The 20,891-nt window shown below is 44.4% G+C and overlaps 1 protein-coding gene across 1 annotated transcript in view; it reads left to right on the top strand.

Moving 5' to 3' along the window:
• The first annotated feature begins 1,548 nt into the window (after positions 1–1,548).
• The window catches only part of SUDS3 (SDS3 homolog, SIN3A corepressor complex component), a 34,128-nt gene continuing 14,785 nt past the window's right edge, over positions 1,549–20,891 (top strand). The window contains exons 1-5 of the mRNA XM_021719339.1: positions 1,549–1,614; positions 5,013–5,068; positions 7,989–8,060; positions 10,746–10,765; positions 12,910–13,066. Coding sequence (XP_021575014.1) covers positions 1,604–1,614; positions 5,013–5,068; positions 7,989–8,060; positions 10,746–10,765; positions 12,910–13,066 — 316 coding nt within the window. The 5' untranslated portion in view covers positions 1,549–1,603. The remainder of the gene's footprint in view (positions 1,615–5,012; positions 5,069–7,988; positions 8,061–10,745; positions 10,766–12,909; positions 13,067–20,891) is intronic.

The following is a 20,891-nucleotide window of genomic DNA, read 5'->3' as shown; positions in this document are numbered from 1 at the left end:
TTAATGCCCACGAGGGGGAGCAGTGAAATCAAAATTGTTTTTTTTTTCCCTCCCTTGCAGTGTAGGAGCTGTTGAAATTATGGGGACACTTCAGCCATTTGCTTGTTCTGAGAACAATGTTTAAAATATTTTGAAACAGTTTTTGTTTGCTCATCTTGCCTCCTTCTTGTTCTCTTTAGCTGTAACTTTGAAAACATTTCAGTTAATTAGTGTTATTTTCACCTTGGTTATTATATACAGTTGGCTTTTCATATCTGTGGGTTCAACATCCATGGATACAACCAACCTCAGATTGAAAATATTTGGGAAAATTTTGTCTGTACTGAATGTGTACAGTCTTTTCTTGTCATTATTCCCTAAAAAATACAGTTCAACAGCTGATTACATAGCATTTATGTTGTGTTGAGTATTGCCCGTAATCTAGAGATGATTTGAAGTATATGGAAGGATGTGAATAGGTTATATGCAAGTACTGTTCCATTTTCTTTCTTTTTTTTTGAGTTGAAGTCTCACTCCGTTGCTCAGACTGGAGTACAGTGGCACACTCACGGCCACCCCAGCGTTGACCTGCTAGGCTCCGGCCTTCTTTCCACCACAGCCTTCCGAGTAGCCGGGACTGCAGGTTCACGCTACCACACCCAGCTAATTTTTTATTTATTGTAGAGACGAGATTGCGCCAAGTTGCCCGGGCTGGTCTCGAACCTGTGGGCTCAGGCAGTCCACTTTCCTTGGCCTCCCAAAGTGCTGGGATTACAGGCTGAGCTACTGAGCCCGGCCTACTATTCCATTTTCTATTAAAGACTTGAATGTCCCAGGATTCTGGTATCTGTAGGAGGTCCTGGAACCAGTCATCCACAGACACAGAGGGACAACTGTGTATTTGATATAAAGTGTGTGACATGTTCAAACTGTGCGTCTACTAGGAGAAATGTACATACTAGGTTTTTTTTATGAGCTGTAGGGCTTGACTTTTTGTGGTGTCATCTTGTGCCTTCCTTCCTGAACTGCCAGCATTATTGCTCCTACAGAAGTAGCAGCCTTGACCATGATCCCCTGTGCCTGATGCACCCTGTTCTGTGGCTGTGCTTCAGATAAAGGCAAGCTCTTTGCATAAATCTGACTGTGTATAAATGGGAAAGGGCATCTTCTTTTCTGAAGTACAGTCATCCTTCAGTGTCCATGGGAGATTGATTCCAGGACCCACATTACGATTTTCTTTTTTGAGTTGAAGTCTCACTCTGTCACCCAGGCTGGAGTGCAGTGGCATGCTCACCGCCACCGCAGTCTCAACCTGCTGGGCTCAGGCGATCCTTTGTCCTTAGCCTTCCAAGTAGCTGGAACTACAGTACACACCACCATGCCCGGCTAATTTTTGATTTATTGTAGAGACGAGGTCTCACCAAGTTGCCCAGGCTGGTATCAGACTCCTGGGCTCAGGCAGCCCTCTCTCCTCTGCCTCCCAAAGTGCTGGGATTACAGGCGTGAACCACTGCGCCTGGCTCACATTATGATTTTAACTAACCCTCTTCTCTAATTTTACTCAGACACTGAGGATGCTAGTGAGACTGACCTGGCAAAGCATGATGAAGAAGATTACGTAGAAATGAAAGAACAGTGAGTGTGATTTTTGTATTTCTTTTCTGGAACATAGAATTGACAACAAACTCTTTATATAGATTGAGCATACCAAATCTGAAATCTGAAATGCTATAGAATCCAAAACTTTGAAGGCTAGCATGATGCTCAAAAGAAGTACTCATTGGAACATTTTGGATTTTTGGATTTGGGATGCTCAACTGGTGTGTTTTGAAAATATAAGTATATTTTGCAAGTAATTTGCAAATATTCCAAAATCTGAAAATGTCTGAAATACTTTTGGTCCCATGCATTTCCAATAAGGGATAGTGAACTTGTACTGACCTTGTGTGTATGGTTTTGACCATAGTGCTTCCAAGACCATGTATAGGTGTGTAATTTTTCACTTTAATTTAGTCACATTTAATCATTCTTCTTGTTGTGACTCTTTTGAGGTTAGGCTAGAAAGAACCTTGAGGAAAATGACCACAGGGGAGGGAGAAGGCCATAAAACAGGAGAGAGCCTTTTACCAGTCTTCATTTTTTAAAGGTATGAAAACCAATGCACAGAGAGGGTGAATGGTGTCTTGAAGCAACTGGGTTCTTAGATGGAATGAACTCTCTGAGCATTGACATGCTAGACACTGTGCTAGGTACCTCAGAGCTCAGAGCAGCTGGGTTGGAGGCAGTGCTCCCGACTCTTGGCTCAGTGCTCTGTCCATGTTTGTACATGTCCTCACCCAAACCTCGTTGCCTTCCGAGAGAGCCACAGCGACCATGTCCAAAGAAATGCAAACCCCACTCACTTTTGGCATATACCCAGGGAAAGTAGTAGAAAATGCATTTTATGTATATTTGTCCAATGTATTTTGAGGATCTTGATTAGACTTCTAAAATTCTTTACCTTTAAACTAGGTGATCCCAGCTGGGCTTGGTGGGTCAACCTGTAATCCCAGCACTTTGGGGGGCCGAGACGAGTGGATTGCTGGAGCCCACGGGTTCAAGACCCACCCAGGCAACTTGTCGGGACCTTGTCTCTACAACAAATCAAAAATTAGCTGGGCATGGTAGCATGTGCCTGTAGTTCCAACTACTTGGAAGGCTGAGGTGGAAGGATCACCTGAGCCCAGCAAGTAGAGGCTGTGGTGGCTGGCAACATGCCACTGCATGTCAATCTGGGTGACAGAGTGAGACTCCAACTCAAAAAATAAATAAACTAGGTGATCCCATTCCTTTTCTTTGAGGTCCCGTTTGCAGTTGATTTGCAGCCATCCTCTGGACTCTGTCATCCTGTTCATGTTTTGGAATCCAAAGGGGTAATTCAGAGAAGTCTGACCAGTGCTGAATAAAGGAGAATTATGTTATTAATGTGTACGATCTTACTCACGGTTTCATTTCTGAAGCTGTGCTTGCTTTTTATTTTCTCTTTTTTTTTTTTTTTTGAGTTCGAGTCTCACTCTGTCGCCCAGGCTGGAGTGCAATGGCACGCTCATTGCCACTGCAGCCTCTATTTGCCGGGGTCAGGCAATCCTTCCGCCTCAGCCTTCCAAGTAGCTAGAACTACAGGCATACACCACAACATCTGGCTCATTTTTTGATTTGCTGTAGAGGTGAGGTCTCGCCAAGTTGCCTGGGCTGGTCATGAACCCGTGAGCTCAGGCAATCCTCTCACCTTGGCCTCCCAAAATGCTGGGATTATAGGCATGAGTCACTACTCCTGGTTGCTTTTTAGTCTTTTCAAGCAAAAAACTTGAATTGATTTACCTTGACCCATTTGAGATGTATTTTCACGTAATTCTTCTCTTCCTCATATGTGCTCTCCGTGAATCTGATTTTGTTCTTTGTCTCCGTCAGTCTGTCAGTATTTCCTTTCAAAGATAAACTTTGAATTCAAAGATATTGCCTGGCATCCTCAGTGTGGTGGAGTAGTTAACATCTTGACTTCCAAATACTTCTTGTGCATGGTTACTTATCCATTCCCTCTCCTGTATATGATATGTTATCATTTCTTTGATATGATTTTTTTTGAGTTGGGGTCTCACTGTCACCCAGGCTGGAGTACAATGGCTCAATCACAGCTCACTGCAATCTCGACCTTCTAAGCTCAGGTGATCCTTCTGCCTCAGCCTCCCTAGCTGGGACTATAGGCGAGCACCATCATGCCTGGCTAATTTTTTTTTTCTTTTAAGAAACAAGCTTTTGCTGTGTGGCTCAGGTTGGTCTTGAACTCCTAGGCTCACGCAGTCCTCTTGCTGTGGCCTTCCAAAGTGCTGGGATTATAGGCATGAGTCACTGCACCCAGCCCATTTGATCTTTTAGTTGAGTATGCCTCCTTAGTAGTATTTGATGATACAGAAAATGATTTGATTAAAATTGAATGCCTCGTGGGATTCAAGGTGCATGTTGAGAGTATATCAGAATTCACCCTAACAGAGTCAGACCTGGGTGAGTCTCAGATTCTGCCTGTTATTTCCTCCACCTATAGAGAGTCAGGTTATGTTTGCAGCTCTTATCTGAGCCATCAAGTTTCTTGTGCCTTTGTACTTCTTTGGGCAGCACATATACCAAAAGGTTATTGGTCCAGCTATGTGTTAGACAGTGTACTTTCAGGTTGCAAATCGTGTTGTCACTGTGAAATTGGGAGTGTTTTTTAGGTAAAGCACAGATATTACTAAAATGCAATTAACATATGGACTCCACCTTTAAACAGACTTGCTGGAGTATATAGTTGTCTATAATCCATTAGACGTGAGAGGAAGAAAATCGCATGCCGAGTCCTCGTGCTTTGTGTTTGCTGTGTCTTCTCTTCTAACTGGGGCTGCAAATAAATGCTGCATTTTAACTTTTGTTTCTGAATTACTATTATTTCTCTGATCCTAAAAGAGTAGTGCTTAAAAAAATGACATAAGTGTTTATTGACTTAGTGCTTATAAAACTAAGCTGTCTAGATAGAAAAACATGCCAAAGGCATAGTCTTGCTCCTTTGGAATTTATAATCTAATCGTAGTGTTGATACAGGAGTTGTGTTTCATGCCATTTCTACATTTGTGTGTGTATTGATTATGTTTCTAAGTACAGGAGAAAATGGCATCATACTTTCAATTGTTGTATATTCTTGTTTGTTTATCACTGTTACTTATTAAGATCTGCTGTCTTTGTAGTTGCAGAGTTTAGACAGTTGCAGAGTTAATACAGAAGAATTTACAGAATTAGGGTGTGATTTAGGAACACAGTCCTTGTCCCTTTCTGATCCCTGTATCTGCTGGTACATTTTAAACCAGCAAGCAGACTTTAGTTTCCTTTCTCCCCTGAAGGACATGAATGGCATTCCCATAACAACCCAGGTAATTTCTGTGGGCAGGTTATTTTGGAGTTGGGTTTTGAATGTTTTTATCTTTCAGTGTGTGTGTGTTGTTGTTGTTGTTTTTTTTTAACAGGATGTATCAGGACAAACTGGCTTCTCTCAAGAGGCAATTGCAACAACTACAGGAAGGTGGGTGTGCGATTGAATCCTTCATTTCTAAATACAAGGGGACCCCAAAAACCTCAATTTATTTATGAAAAATTGTATATTCTTATGTATTTAAAACTTCAGTCACCTTCCAAGTATTCTCTGTCTGATGCAGTGCACCTGTTGAGATGCTTTTTCACTCCTCAAAATAGTTTTTGAACTTACCAGTTTTGATGCCTCTGAGTGCTTCTGCTATTTTTTGTTTTAACTCTTCAACATCAGCAAAAGGTTTCCTTTTGAGGACTTTTTTCATCCAGGGAAACAAATAAAAGTTGCTCAGGATGAGATAGGACGAATAGTGAGGGTGGGGCACGGGGGTCCTCTGTTTTTGGTCAAAAACTGCTGAACACTCAGCGTGGTGTGAGCAGGTGCACTTGTAAATCGCCTATCTTGAAATGGGCAAACGCATTGGAAGAATCTCAGAAAAAATTTCACTGAAGCTGAACTCAACCTTTCACAACAACACTAACTGCTACACTGGTGCCAGTGGGTTCCTAGAATACTCATCTGGTGGGGGATGCCTGTACTACAAAGGACTCACCCTTCAAAAGATAATTCCAGAGTTTTTTGTCCTCTTAGTATACATCTTAATATTACAAACCCTTGAAATCTGTGCATTTTTACTTCTGTGTGGAAGTGATTTAAAATTTGGTCTGGCTGATTTTACCTATCCAGTATACATTTTACTATCTTTTGCTGTCAGTAAAGTACTGGTTTTCTCTTTTTCTTTTGAGTCTGAGTCTCACTCAGACTGTCATCCAGGCTGGAGTGCAGTGGCATGCTCATAGCCACTGCAGCCTCAATCTGCTGGGCTCAGGCAGTCCTTTCACCTCAGCCTTCCAAGTAGCTGGAACTACAGGTGTGTGCCACCACACCCAGCTAATTTTTTTTGTTTTTGTTTTTTGAGTTGGAGTCTCACTCTGTCGCCCAGACTGGAATGCAGTGGCACGCTCCCGGCCACCACAGCCTCGACCTGCTGGGCTCCAGTGATCCCTCCGCCTCAGCCTTCCAAGTAGCTGGAACTACAGGTGTGTGCTACCACGCCCGGCTAATTTTTCATTTATTGTAGAGATGAGGTCTTGCTGAGTTGCCCAGGTGAGTCTTGAACCCACAGGCTCCGGCAATCCACTTGCCTCGGCCTCCCAAAGTGCTGGGATTACAGGCTGAGCCACAGAGCCCGGCCTAATTTTTTAAAAAATTTATTTATTGTGGAGACGAGGTCTCGCCAAGTTGCCCAGGCTGGTTTCAAACTCCTGAACTTAGACAATCCTCTTCTCCACCTCCCAAGGTGCTGGGATTACAGGCATGAGCCACTGTGTCTGGCTGTGGTTTCTAACTCTTTTATTTTTTTTATTAATTTATTTCTAATATGTATCAACTTATTTCTTCAGATGAAATCTATTTGAGGCTTTCTGTGGCGCATATGTTGAAAATCACTATGTAGCCAGGCATGATGGCTCAAGCCTGTAATCCCAGCACTTTGGGAGGCCGAGGTGAGAGGATTGCCTGAGACCAGGGGTTCAAGACCAACCTGGGAAACTTGGTGAGACCTCGTCTCAATTATAAATGAAAAAATTAGCCGGGCATGATGGCTCGCGCCTGTAGTTCCAACTACTTGGAAGACTGAGGAGGAAGGATTGCCTGAGTCCAGCAGGTCGAGGCTGCGGTGACTGTGAACATGCCACTGCACTCCAGCCTGGGCTACATAGTGAGACTCCAACTCAAAAAATATATATATATATAAAACCACTGTGCCTAAAGCTAGGTATTTTTAGGAGAGACATTGTTATCAAAGAATAAAGTTTTAGTATTATTTCTAAACCAAATGTTAATGAACTATGTATTCTACATACTGTGTTTTCTCTTTTTTTGATTGGTAAATTAAATGTGGGTTGTATCTTGTCAAATGCCACTGGTTGCTTAAGGTGGTGTAGTGTGGGGTTAAGAGTACAGGCCCTGGAGTCCATGAGGGCTCTGTATCTCAGTTTCACTATTTCTAGTGATATCACCTTGGGTATGCCACTTTCTCCTGCTTAATCTGTTTCCTGATCTGCAAAATGAAGAAAGTGAGAGTAGATGGGCCCATGTATGAGGATTGTCTAGCATAGTGTTGGGCACACCATGAGTACTTGGGAACAGTTAGGTGCTGCCAGGGGCTCTTTGGCTGCCTGTTGTGGAGACCCTCATCAATGAAACTGCTTTTTCATTAGATACTTTTATTGCTAGGGCGTGATTACTCCCTTGGACTAGCCAAGGAATTATGATCAGGAAACACTTCCCCCCACAAGCTGGGCCCTTCGTAATCAGATGCTTTGCGAAAAGAGCATTGAAATGAGTAGAGATTTGGTTAGACTCTGTACCTGAGCTGTCTAGTGTTGTCAGTAGCCACAGGTGGCTATTGAAATCAAAATTAATAATTCCATTCCTCAGTTGCACTAGGCTTATTTCAAGTCCTAAGATAGTCACAATTGGCTAGCGGCTACTGTATTGGACACTGTAAACATAAAACATTTCTGTCACTGCAGAAAGTTCTGTCGACAGTATTGACCTGAAGGAGAATGAAGTGTTTCCAAGAAAGGGAGGCCCATTGACTCAGACTGTTGTAGCAAGTGATGAGAACCACAGGGCAGTGTCTTCACCTTTCTACTCCCCCTTACATACCAGAGTCTTGATCCACTGTATTGGGGTGTACTCCAGATAGGCTTCCGGTGGCTTTTGCTGTGTGCTTTGGCTGAGAATCAGAGTCCAGCTAACTCAGCTGAGGCACAGCTTTCCTTGGTTTGTGTTTTACTCTGGTGTTACTAAAACAGTCACTGTTGGTGGTAGAGAATAATTTAAGGAAGCAAAATGTAGAGCAGTTGGATCATCAAAGTAATTTTATTTTTTAAATGCTCAAAATCAGGTACGTTACAGGAATATCAGAAGAGAATGAAAAAACTAGATCAGCAGTACAAAGAGAGGATACGAAATGCAGGTAAGGCTCTTCTAAACTTGCAATTATCATCTTCAAATTTTCTACTATTTGTTAATCATTGATGTAACATGGCCCCAAAAGCTGTTCTCCAAAGTGTATCCAAGATATTCCACTGGGGAGAGAGTTTTGGAGACCTCCTTGGGATGTCGTTAAAATCTTCAGCTATCAGCCGGGCTTGGTGGCTCAGCCCGTAATCAACAAGTCAAAATGAGACCTCATCTCTACAATAAATCAAAATGAGCTGGGCGTGGTAGCGCGTGCCTGTAGTTCCAGCTACTTGGAACGCTGAGGCGGAAGGATTGCCGGAGCCCAGCATGTCGAGGCTGTGGTGGCCGGGAGCGGTCACTACACTCCAGTCTGGGTGACAGAGTGAGACTCCAACTCAAAAAAACAATAAATAAATCTTCAGCTATCTTCCTGGACTTCCCCTTTAGTAGGTAAAAGAGGTGGCATTGTGGAAGGAGATGGTCCTCAGTTCAGATCCTCCCTCCATTGCTTTAGATCTGTGCCTTTAATCATGGCATTTGCTTTTAAAGCGTCAGTTTCCCTATCCGTAGAGGGGAATATTAATACCTTGTAGAATGGGTGTGAGATGTAAGTAAGGAAAGAAAATTTTTTTTTTTTTTGAGTTGGCGTCTCACTCTGTCGCCCAGACTAGAGTGCAGTGGCCGCTCCCGGCCACCGCAGCCTCGACCTGCTGGGCTCTGGCGATCCTTCCGCCTCAGCTTGCCAAGTAGCTGGAACTACAGGTGCACACTACCACGCCCGGCTGATTTTTTGATTTATTGTAGAGATGAGGTCTCGCCTGTCCAGGGGGGTCTTGAACCCGCGGGCTCAGGCAATCCACTCACCTCAGCCTCCCAAAGGCGCGAGATTACAGGCTGAGCCACTGAGTCTGACTAGGAAAGAAAATTGATGTGATCCATTTTCTTTAGTTGGAACAGCAGGTGAGTATTGAGTTGTTTTTCTTCATTTGACTTGCATACTCAATCCTGTCCTCATATGTTCTTTCATAAACATTTCTTTTACTCAGGTAAAAATGCAGAAGACCGCCTAAATCAGTCATGACTTGAGCTTTAAAAAGCACTTTCTGTGCATGGATGGTCCACCTGCTTTAGTTGTGTCTGGTGTCTGACTGCTGTAACTGAAACAACTTCCTCCCCTAAGTACCAGTCGTCATTTTGACTTATTACGCAAGACGTGATTTCTCAGAATGGCACAGAACTTCAGTTCTTGGGCCATTGGTGCATCGTACTTGTCTAAAGCAATCATAGGAGTGATAGTGTTGGGCTGGGTGTGCCTGGGTTCCTGTGCCCAGTGATGTTCAGTGCCAAAGTGGGTAGGGCTTCTGGGGTTAGAAAATAATGGGGTTAGAAAATAATGAGTGGCTTGTTCTCCTCAGTAATTTCTCTTGCAGCAACTGTTAATTGACGCCCGGGCTCCTAATCTGGGGTTCCTGGAACTGTCAGAATCCCATGGGGTATGTGTAGATGTGTGTATGCGCTTTTTTCTGGGGAATGAGTTCATGGGATTTATTTATTGGGTTTGCAAAGGGGCTTACGGTAGACTGGGCAGCACCCCACAGAATTTTGTGGACCGTGTGCAGTAGACTCACTGCTACCCAAAAAGAGCAGAAGCCGTGGACCTATTCTGCTTCAAGTACTGGATTTGTAGAGGGGATTGTACTCTCATATATTTAGTGGTTGGGGGAGCTGCTAGGTGAACAGTTATTATCACCTGGCACTCCATAGGTGTTGAGTACTGTTGGGCAGATACTTTAAGGCATGTCTGAAAGGGGCTTGATGAGTGATGAGTCATCAGAAAAGGCTTTGGGGAAGGGGCTGCATTTCGTTGGAAACTTGGGGACGTGATCAGAGAGAGCAGGGCTTGGTGGCGTGACAGTAAAGCCCAGAAGGACCAAAGCCTCTGTCCTCTGTATTCTCTGGGAGTGTCCCTTCCTTACCACACAGAGCCCTTCACACAGTGCTTTAAAAACAGCAGCTCAGCCGGGCTTGGTGGCTCAGCCTGTAATCCCGCCCCTTTGGGAGGCTGAGGTGGGTGGATTGCCTGAGCCTGGGGGTTCGTGACCCATCTGAGCAACTTGACGAGACCTCATCTCTACAATAAATCAAAAAATCAGCCGGGCGTGGTAGCGCGTGCCTGTAATTCTGGCTACTTGGAAGGCTGAGGCGGAAGGATCCACTTAATTCAGTGGAGCCCAGCAGGTCGAGGCTGTGGTGGCCGGGAGTGGCCACTGCACTCCAGTCTGGGCGACAGAGTGAGACTCCAACTTAAAAAAAATAAAATATAAAAATAAAAACAGCAACTCGGCGCCTGGAGCAATTGCAGTTTCTTCTTGACTCCTCCTGCCATTTAGGGGACTGTTGGAGGGTGTAGACTGAGTTATTTTGCCAGGGTGGTTTCGTTCCTGCTTTTTTTGGGGAGGGTGTTTTTTGCCCTCAGGCAGAATTGCCAGAACTGATCTGTTCAGGGCCAGATTTTAACTAGACACAAGTACTTCGTGCAGCCTTTTCTTTCATGTATATCAACACTTTACTGATGAAACATTTGCTCCGAGTAACGTGCTTTCAGAAAGCAATTACTGCTTCTAAATGAATGCTAGCATCATTGTCTAGAAAGGTGACACAGCCTAGCGAGTCTAATTGCTCTTTTTCTCTCTTACAGAACTCTTCCTCCAGCTGGAAGTAAGTACTGAGGTTCTTTTGGGTTTGTAGGCACTTCCTGAGACAGAATTTTGCTCTCCTGATCTGGTGGTCTTTCCTTCTATCACCAGATAGATAGTTTGAAGCCTTCACCTTTGTTCTGTTTGCCTAAAGGACATTTGGTCTCAATTCAGGCATTCGGTCTATTCATTTGTTGGGTGGGCAGCTTCTGCTTGTCACAGGGAATTGAAGAATGCGCAGCCTACACTGCTTTCTTGTTGATTGTTGTCTCACATTAAAGTGTGTCTGAATTATAATGGCCTGATAATCTGATATTGGTCCTCGAAGTAGCCCAGTCTCCCAGTTGGCTCAGCAGTTCTGTTTTGCAGCTCAAACTTTCTGGACCAATAAGAAAGATGGATTTTTAATTTTTATTTTCATTCCATGGTGCTGGTTCTATGTCAGGCTCAGTGTTATGGTTCAGAGATGAGGGCCTGAATTTTGAATGATGTCCTACTCCCAGTGTGGCCTGGCTAGTGTGTGTGTGTGTTTGTGTGGGGGGTACTTTTTGAGAAGGTTGTGACTTTTCAGAGCCACATTATTGGAATCCATTTTAATTACTGAAGTCAGTTCAGCACCCAAAGTCACTCAGCCTGAATCCATATCCACAGCCCACCATAGGTTCCTTTGTTTGTCACTTAATTCAGTGGTGAGATTTGAAAAGTGGATGCACTTTTTTTTTTTTTTTTGAGTCAGAGTCTTACTCACTTGCCCAGGCTGGAGTGCAGTGGTATGATCACAGCTACTGCAGCCTCACTTTGCTGAGCTTAGGCGATCCTTCTGGCTCAACCTTCCAAGTAGCTAGAACTACAGGCTCATACTACCATGCCCGACTAATTTTTTCATTCATTGTAGAGATGAGGTCTCGCCAAGTTGCTCAGGCTGGTCTCAAACCCCTGGCAAGTGCTGGGATTACAGGCAGGAGCCATAATGCCTGGCTGCAGTTTTGTTTATTTTTTTTTGTTTTGTTTTTTTGAATTGGAGACTCATTCTGTTGCCAAGGCTGGAGTGCAGTGGTGTACTCACGGCCACCGCAGCGTCGACCTGCCGGGCTCAGGTGATCCTACCACCTCAGCCTTCCAAGTAGCTGAAACTACTGGTGCATACCACCATGCCCAGCTAATTTCTTTGTTTTATTGTAGAGACGAGGTCTTTCAATGTTGCCCAGGCTCGTCTCAAATCTGTGGATTCAGGCAGTCCTTTCACTTCCACCTCCCAAAGTGCTGAGATTATAGGTGTGAGCCACTGCACCTGGCCTGTGTTTTATTTTAATATAAAAGCTAAGAATATGAGATGTGGAAGCGTCCGGGCGTGGTGGCTCATGCCTGTAATCCCAACACTTTGGAAGGTGGAGGCAAGAAGATTTCCTGAATCCAGAGATTTGAGACTAGCCTGGGCAACTTGGCGAAACATTGTCTCTACAATAAATAAAAAAATTAGCTGGGTATGATGGCACATGCCTGTGGTTCCATCTGCTTGGAAGGCAGTGGAAGGATCACCTAAGCCCAGCAGGTTGAGGCTGCAGTGGCCGTGAGCATGCCACTGCGTTCTAGCCTGGGCAACAGAGTGAGACTTCTACTCCAAAAGAAAAGAAGAAACCAGGCATGGTGACTCACTCCTGTAATCCCAGCACTTTGGGAGGCCGAGGTGAGAGAATTGCCTAAGCCCAGGCATTCAAGGCTCACCTGGACAAATGGCAAGATCTCATCTTTACAATAAACCAAAACATTAGCTGGATGTGGTGGTACACACCTGTAGTTCTAGCTACTTGGTAGGCTGAGGTGGAAGGATTGCCTGAGCCCAGCAAGTTGAGGCTGCGGTGACCATGAGTGTACCAGTGCATTCCGGCCTGGACAACAGAACAGGACACCAACTCAAAAAAAAAAAAAAAGATGTGGAAGAGAGAAAAGACCAGAGTAGTCAGTGAAGTATACTCAAAAGGTATGTGACTCGATTTTATGCATTGTTGGAAAACTTGCTCCCAGATACCCTGTGACTGCAAGTGTGTGTGAGTGAAAGTGTGTCTCGTGTTTCTTCTAAGGGTTATTGAGGACAGAGCTGGACTTTGAATTGGAGCCCTGCTCCCAGGGCTGTGTACTCCTAACCTGTGTTTCTCTTTTGCTCAGACTGAACAAGTGGAAAGAAATTACATTAAAGAAAAGAAGGCAGCAGTGAAAGAATTTGAAGACAAGAAGGTGGAGCTGAAAGAGAACCTGATTGCTGAGCTGGAAGAAAAGAAGAAAATGATTGAAAATGAAAAACTAACAATGGAACTGACTGGAGGTATGAAAGCCTCCTGGAATGGGGTCCTAAAAGTCCTGAGGGGGCCCTGAAGGGCTGTACTAGTTGAGAGCAGAGCAAGGTGAGTTTCAGCTCTACCCTGTGTTGGCTGTGTGACCTTAGTCAAACTGTTTACCTTCTTCTCTGAGTCTGTTTCCCTCTCTATAAGACGGGCTAATCCACCCTTGTGTCTCACAGGATTGTGGTTAGACATATGTTTGCCTATTACAGTGTACTGTACATAACGAGTGTTCAGTAAGTGGTGGGCCTTTACTAGTAATTGCAGGTTTTGGCTTATCCTTTGCTAATTCCTAGGTCATCTACAGTTTGTGTCTTGATTAGATTTCTGAGTTACTTACATAAGTTTATCTGTGGTGATGGGAATCCTGCTTTGTTTTCTTCCAGTGTGCCTTAATTACAGGAAAGTTATTGTCTCCCTTAACCTAGATGTGAGAACAAAGACTTTTGGCTGTATCATCTGTTCTATTAGATGGCTTCCACCAGGTGCTATTGCGAACATTTCAGAAAAACTTGATAGGATTCCAGCAGGGTAGCTAAACTTAACTGTTTTCCTATAAAAGGTAGCAAAGTTACACAGACTCAGAACCAATCTCTTCCTTCCTAGTCCTCTAGGGTTTAGTAATCCACAGATGGGAACTCAGCAGGTTGTAGTCAAGTTTAAGGGAGAAGCAACATGGGCTGGCTTCTCTGTTGCCATATGTAGACCAATGGATCCTAGAAGGATACAGGGAATTGACTTGAACTTGCTGTTCTGGAACTTGGCAAATACTGCCATGCAAATCAGTGGTGAGTTCATCCCTTGGGTATGGAGGTGGCGTGCATTTCTGTATACCCCAGAGTTTAACTCTTAAAATTATGTCCAGAAGATACTAGGATTCTGGCATGCCTGATTTTAGCAGGATTCCATGGGAAATGCAGTGTTTTTATAGATGTTCTTGGGACTGACTTTGAAATTAAAAGTAACCAGTTAAGGTCTGTGTTTCCTCCCATATGTTTCTGGTGCTGTGAACCAACTTGGCCCTCTGACGTAGGCTTCTGGCTCCAGTCCCCATGATGCACTGAGGAGAATGTGGCTGTGCCTGCCTGAGGCGGGGTCTGACTCTTGAAAAACCTCTCCTCTGATAGCTTCCTCATTGAAAGGTTTGGCAAGAGGAGTGAGTTTCTTGAAGGCCTCTGAAAACGACTAGAAATGGTTTTTTTGTGAGAATAGATGCAAAAACAGCAGCTTGCCCCTTGCTCTTGAGGAAATGCTCTTTTAATTAGACTGATAGCACTGTGATGCCTTGTTGGTACCAGTCTGCTGCCTTTCAGGCCTCCACGTTTTCTTTGATGGTGGCTGGGACTGGCATTGATGCCTCATTACTCTCCGCGGGAACCACCAGATGTTGAGGAGCCTTCATGAGGCTAGTGGGCGATATTGTCAGTGTATAGCTGTTCTCTTTCCATCTGTGGGGAAGGGTATCATCACCTCACCTGTGGTCTGGCATCCTGATTGTTGACAAGTGATAGACATTGGCCAGGCAGTTTTACGGCCAGAATCTTAACTGGGACAGGAGGTATCCTCAGTGACTTGAGGCTGAGCCTGCCAGGCTAGAAAAGACAAATACATGCAGGGAAATCATTTGTAGTGCAATAAAATAGATTACAGAAGTGTTTAAAGCTAGCCATGGGCATTAAAGGTACCGATGTCCTTCCTCAAGCCATTTGGTACCCTTGCTATGGAAAGCACTGCCAAGGTAATGATAGAGTATTGGAAGAAAAGGCACTGGAGCTAGAAGGGTAATTAGCATTTCCACAGATGGTGCGGCTATGGTGTTGGATTAAAGGCCTGATTTCATTCCTCTAATTGAGTGACTTATTTCACCTTTGTGGATTGATGCCCAATATCAGTGTAGCCCAGCCTTGCCCTGCAAAGCTATTTTTTAAAGTCTTCTTTTCTGGTTCAAGGTGAAGAGTTCTTGAAAAACAAAGTAGATTAAGAGGCTGATGAGAAGTTTAGTTCAAAACCTGTTGGAAATGGGTGTATTCAGTGACCTTCTCTTTTTGGCTGACTTAAAGCATTTACACATTTCCATGGGAATTGACAGGCTGTACTCTTCACTACCCACACTTCTTGTGGGAAGCTCATGAGAACTGGCTTGTACAGGTAGAGAAGTGTACCATAGATAAAGAAGTTAGGTTGAGCTAGGTTAGAACTTCTCCAACTTTAATGTGTACGTGGGTCACCCGGGGGACCTGGTAAAATATAGATTCTGTTTCAGGGGTCTTGGGTGGCAGCTGAGATCCTGTATTTCTAGTCACCTCCTGGGGACTGCTGATGATGCTGGTCAACCAGACTTAGGGTAGTAAGGATAGAGACAGAATTACCTGAGTGTCGTTTTTCTCCGAAGTGGAGGCCAAGATTATAAGTAACCCAAATAATCAGTGAGAACTTGAGGATCTTTAAATTGTGGGGTGCTTTATTATTTTTTATGTGGTTTTCATTTTGTTTTACTAGCAGCCTTCTTTGCCCCTTTCTTCCAACAGTGCAGTAACTGCTACTTCATTTTCTTTTGTAAGTTCTTGCTCACCAAGGGCATTTTCCAACCCTTAGGCCCCTGTGGAAGTTATTCATGACCTCAGGAAAGCCTGTGAGTTTCCTTTAGAAGATACTGGGTTCATAGCTGGTACCATGAATCATTAAAATGTCAAGATAGAAGTCTGTTTCCTGAGCACTTACACTGAGCCAGGCATTATAGAAAAATGCTAGAGCTGCCTCTGCAGGCCGACAATCCTGGGGGAATCCTGGCTCTGTCACAAGCTTAGTTCTGAGGTCGGGTTTTCTCACTTGGCCAGGGGATGATAAAACCTATTACGGGGGGTTGATGTGAAGATGAGATGACGTAATGCCTACATGGTGCTTCAGAAAGTGGCTGATGCACAGAGTAGACACTCAGGGATTGGGAAGTTTTGACCTCATTTAGTTCCTGCAGCTTCCTTTGACCTAGGTGTCACTATTCTGATTTTACAGATGGCAAACAGGCTTAGAGAAGTGGAGCGATTTGCTTCAAGTCCCTCGGTGAGATTGTGGTTAAGCCAGAATTTGACTCCAAACTGTTCTCTTAACCACCAAATTATACCAATTCTCTGCAGATAGCATGCAGCACTGAGTAATTTAAAGAATTAGGCTAGTAGGTAAGGTCTGTGTCCCCAAGGAGCTTATGTTCTGATAGTTTGAAAGCTGACACAGCTTCTCCATTTACCCCAGTGTAATGCATTGTTGAGACAGCGGGCCCCTAAAGAGTTGATGGGCTTGTTCTCACTGATTCTGAAACCTTAAGGTATATGTGTTTGTACTACTCTAGGAGCAATAGGTTTCACACAGTTAATAATAGATGCCAAAATGAGCAGGGGAAGTCAAGGTGGGGAGAAGTCAGGGCGGGGTGATGTCAAGGTGGGGAGAAGTCTAGGCAGGGAGAAGAGATTCTGCACTACTGTCGGGAAAGGGAGAATGGAAGAGGTGACCTGGATTTGGGGTGGAGTGGGCTTGTCCTCCAGTTGCTCTTTCCTGTTTCCTGTGGAATCCAGGCCATTTAATGTGGTTGACAGTGCAGCTAGGAAGGCTAGATTGGCTGTTCTTTAACTGTCATTCCTTCATTATGGACAACATTGGCCCATTATGGAGACTGGTCCCTTCATTCCTGCCTTGATTGGCCCTCCAGTGACCTGACCTTGATTCTTCTACCCCATCCCATAGGCACTTGTTTGTGGTTGCCACTGCAGTCTTGGTATGTGACAGCATTGATCAACCTGCTACCCCACTAGAGAGAGGTGCGGGGTGTCCTGGGGATGGCTCCTGGCCTCTGGTCCAGCCCCATGTTGCTCTGCCTCTGGTTTGGAGGTAATTGACAACATGCTACAGTGTTGTCAATTATGAAAAGTCTGCAGTGGCTTTTCGTTCCACCACTTATATCCCATTTCTTAAGGGTGCTTCTTTGAATCACTGCAGCTAGTTTTTTTTTTTCAACAGGTAAACAAATAGCTTGTTATAATGGTTAAAGTATATTAAAATGAAGCTTTTATTTGCAGTTGTACTGTAGGCAAGTGAGCTGTTGGAAGTGAATGAATAGGCCCAGGGAAGTGCAGAATAAAAGGCCAGCCAGTAAGCTGGTTATTGTATGTTAATTGCAGGTAATTAATTTATCAGGAATATCTCTGCATGGGGATTGTGCTGTAATGACTCTACTAAGCATAATTCACCCTGCTCCCATTTCTTAGAAGGCAGACCCAGTGCTACCTGGGGGGTGCCTGTATCTAGCAGGTATCCTGGTGAGTAGAGCAATAGGATGTGCACTATTCAAGGTCTTATTGCAAGATGGTTTGGGGAGAAGTTGTATACCTAGTCTTGTTGCTTGTTTGGTGTTTTTTCTCACAAATACTCTCCCAAGTCTGTTTTAATTGTTAGATATTTAATGAGTCTACAAATGGTATCCCCACTGAAGCAAACCTATGAAGAATCCTCTAGCTCAGGGAGAGGCTTTCCAATAAACTTTTCTTTCTTTTTTTTTGAGTTGGAGTCTCACTCTGTCACCCAGACTGCAGTGCAGTGGCCGTTCCCGGCCCCCGCAGTCTCGACCTGCTGGGCTCTGGTGATCCTTCCGCTCAGCCTTCCAAGTAGCTGGAACTACAGGTGTATGCTACCATGCTAATTTTTAAAAATTTATCATAGAGATGAGGTCTCGCCAAGTTGCCCAGGCGGGTCTCGAACCCACGGGCTCAGGCAATCCACTCACCTCAGCCTCCCAAAGCGCAGGATTACAGGCTGAGCCACCGAGCCCAGCTACTTTTCTAATTTAATATAATTTGTGTTTGGTGCACAGTGTCTTGAGAGGAAGACTGACAGAATCCCTGCTCAGATGTCTTCTCCAGGGTGGCCACACTCTAAGGCCTGAGCTTCAGTTCTGGACGTTTGATTTTTGTCATTGTTCCCAGATTGAACTTCTTTGGACTCTTACTGGCCAAACTCACAGGAGGCTGATATTATAAACTCAGAATACCAGCTTGTTGCTTACAGTGAGAAATAGAACTTCCCAGGCAGATCAGACCCAGGTGGCAGGCTGTCCCATTCTTCTGTGAAGAGTCTGCCTTAGAAGCCAACTAGGCAAGCCTGGCACTGGAACAGGTGACAAGTGTATAGCCTTACTGTGTCTGTTGGGGCTGTGGCATACATGTTGATCCCCTTCTCTAATCATATCTTCCACCTGGGCCACTGGCTAGGACTGCTCCCTGCTGCCTCTGCTTTCCTAGACAGTGGTGGAAACATGCTGTTGAATTCTAGGGCTTTCTCCAGAGTACCTTCCTTCTGCAGAAGCAGTCTTTTGAATAAAGTCCATTAGGTTGCTGTTACTAGGCTAATAAAATGAATTGATTCTCACCATTTCATAAGAAGGGTTTGATTATATTTTCTGCTCTGTAAGTGAAGCGATTATGATTTTCAGAGTTTAGTGGCTATGTTCAGACTTAATTTTCCCCAGATCCCCTCACCTTTACATGGCATGCTTCCATCATGTATTGCTCACCTCCCACTCCCCAGTCTCTGCAGCCTGCAGAGCAGTGTACACGCAGCCATCCTCTTTGGTGGACAGAACATTCCATAATAGTTCACGGCTACATGGTTTTTTCTCTGGTGCTCTTTTGGACTGGATGAGCTTAACCCAAGAAGAATTACACACCTCCATGGGAAGTGATGCTCAGGTCAGAAGAAGCTGCAGGAACTAAACGAGGTCACAGCTTCCCAATCCCTGAGTGTTTACTCTATGCATCACCCTCTTTTTGAAGCACTGTATAGGCTTTCCATTGTCTCATCTTCACACAAACACTTTGTTTTCCAAATTAGGTATGAGTGTTGGACAGCCTCACAGTTGATATCAGCTGCCTTTAACTATGGAGCTTCTTTTTGGCTGTTTGTGTATTGACTTTTAAAAAGGATCTTTGTAGGCTGGATGTGGTGGCTCACGCCTATAATCCTAACACTTTGGGAGGCCCAGGATAGAGGATTGCTTAAACCCAGGAGTTCAAGACCAGTCTAGGTAACATAGTGAGACTTCATCTCTACAGAAAATTTGCTGAACCTGGTGGTGCATACCTGTAGTTCCAGCTACTTGAGATTCTGAGGTGAGAGGTTCGCCTGAGCCCAGGAGGTAGAAGCTGCAGTGAGCCATGGTCATGCCATTGCACTCCAGACTGAGCAACAGAGTGAGACCTTAACTTAAAAAAAAAAAAATAAAAAAAAAAAGCCAAGGCTCTTAGTATAGTTTTCTTCTGCCTGAAAAGTAATAAAAACCAGCATTGATGCAACTCTCATTGTACCAAGTACTGCATTAAAGGCTATACATGTATATCACTGATACTTCCATTCTCTACACAAGGAAACTTGAGATGTAGAGCATTTACGTAGCATGCCTTAGGGTACACAGCTCCTGCAGGGATTCAGAACCACGTTTGTGTGACACCTGGGCTCTTAGCCATGCATTAAAGGCTATACATGTATATTACTGATACTTCCATTCTCTACACAAGGAAACTTGAGATGTAGAGCATTTACGTAGCATGCCTTAGGGTACACAGCTCCTGCAGGGATTCAGAACCACGTTTGTGTGACACCTGGGCCCTTAGCCATGGTGCTGTGCCACTGGCCAGTAAATAACTGGAGAACAGCAGCATTTCAACATAGGAAGAGATATAGGGAGAAGTCCCCCCTGCTTTTTTTCCAGTGTGTGTGTGTGTGTGTGTGTGTGTGTGTGTGTGTGTGTGTGTGTGAGCGCGCGCGCGCACTCTTTTGCTTTTTTACATTTCCAAGTACACCCATACAAATATTTATCAGGTCTTTGGTTCTTATTTTATCTTCGTTACGTTCAGGGGGGAGAAATCCAGTATTACACATTTCTCTCCCTTTTTTGGGGGAGTGCTCAAGCAGTCCTTCCTCCTCAGCCTTCCAAGTAGCTGGGACTACAGGTGTTTGCCACCACCACTCCCCAGCCCACCCCGGCTATTTAAAAATTTTTTTTGTAGAGACAAAGTCTATGTAGCCCAGGCTAATCTTGAACTCCTGGGCTTAAGGTATCCTCCAGCCTCAGCCTCCCAAAGTGCTGGGATTGTAGGCATGGCTCCTAGCCCCCGTTTCTCTTCTTAAGAGCAATAGGCAGCAACTTAGACTTCCTGTGGTGTGTTTATGATATATGCTGAGACTGTATACACTCTGTGTGTAGAATTCCCTGTTGCTGCCCTGCCCACCCTCCTTATGGTGTGCATAATTTCAAATAAACTTTATCCCATGGTCAGGCTTGACCTCATCTAGCCATTCTTCAGGAGATTTTGTGAAACCCCCCTACTGTGCCAGACTATTGCCAGGTGCTAGGGTGGGATTCAAACGTCCAGTGGGGGTAATGTCCTGTACAGTGTGGCGCTTGGTATAGTAGAGGCTTGCACAGATGCTTTGGTTACTTGGAAGATGGAATGATCCTCTGCCTTTAGAAGCTGTTGCAGAAGGAGGAGAATTGAACTGATTCTCAAAGGATGTTATGTAGGAGTTTACTGGGAGAAAAGAGGAGGTTAGGCAGAGAACAACTGTGCAGAGGCTTGAAGTCAGGCAGAGAACAGCTGTGCAGAGGCTTGAAGGCATAAAGTCTGATACCTTTGGGTAACAGAATAGCTAAAAACTTGCACACAGGGTAGATGTGAATGAAAGAGAAGGAAGACCAGAAATGAGGCTTGACATTTATCCCATGGAGAATGGCAAGTCACTAAAATATTTAGTAAGAGTGGTAGG

Source organism: Carlito syrichta, unplaced genomic scaffold, assembly GCF_000164805.1.
Source record: "Carlito syrichta isolate Samal-C Ts95f unplaced genomic scaffold, Tarsius_syrichta-2.0.1 Scaffold314525, whole genome shotgun sequence".
In the NCBI taxonomy this organism is placed as follows: Eukaryota; Metazoa; Chordata; class Mammalia; order Primates; family Tarsiidae; genus Carlito; species Carlito syrichta.
The sequence above is the reverse complement of the archived record's forward strand: the minus strand, read 5'-3'. Positions and strand labels throughout refer to the sequence as shown.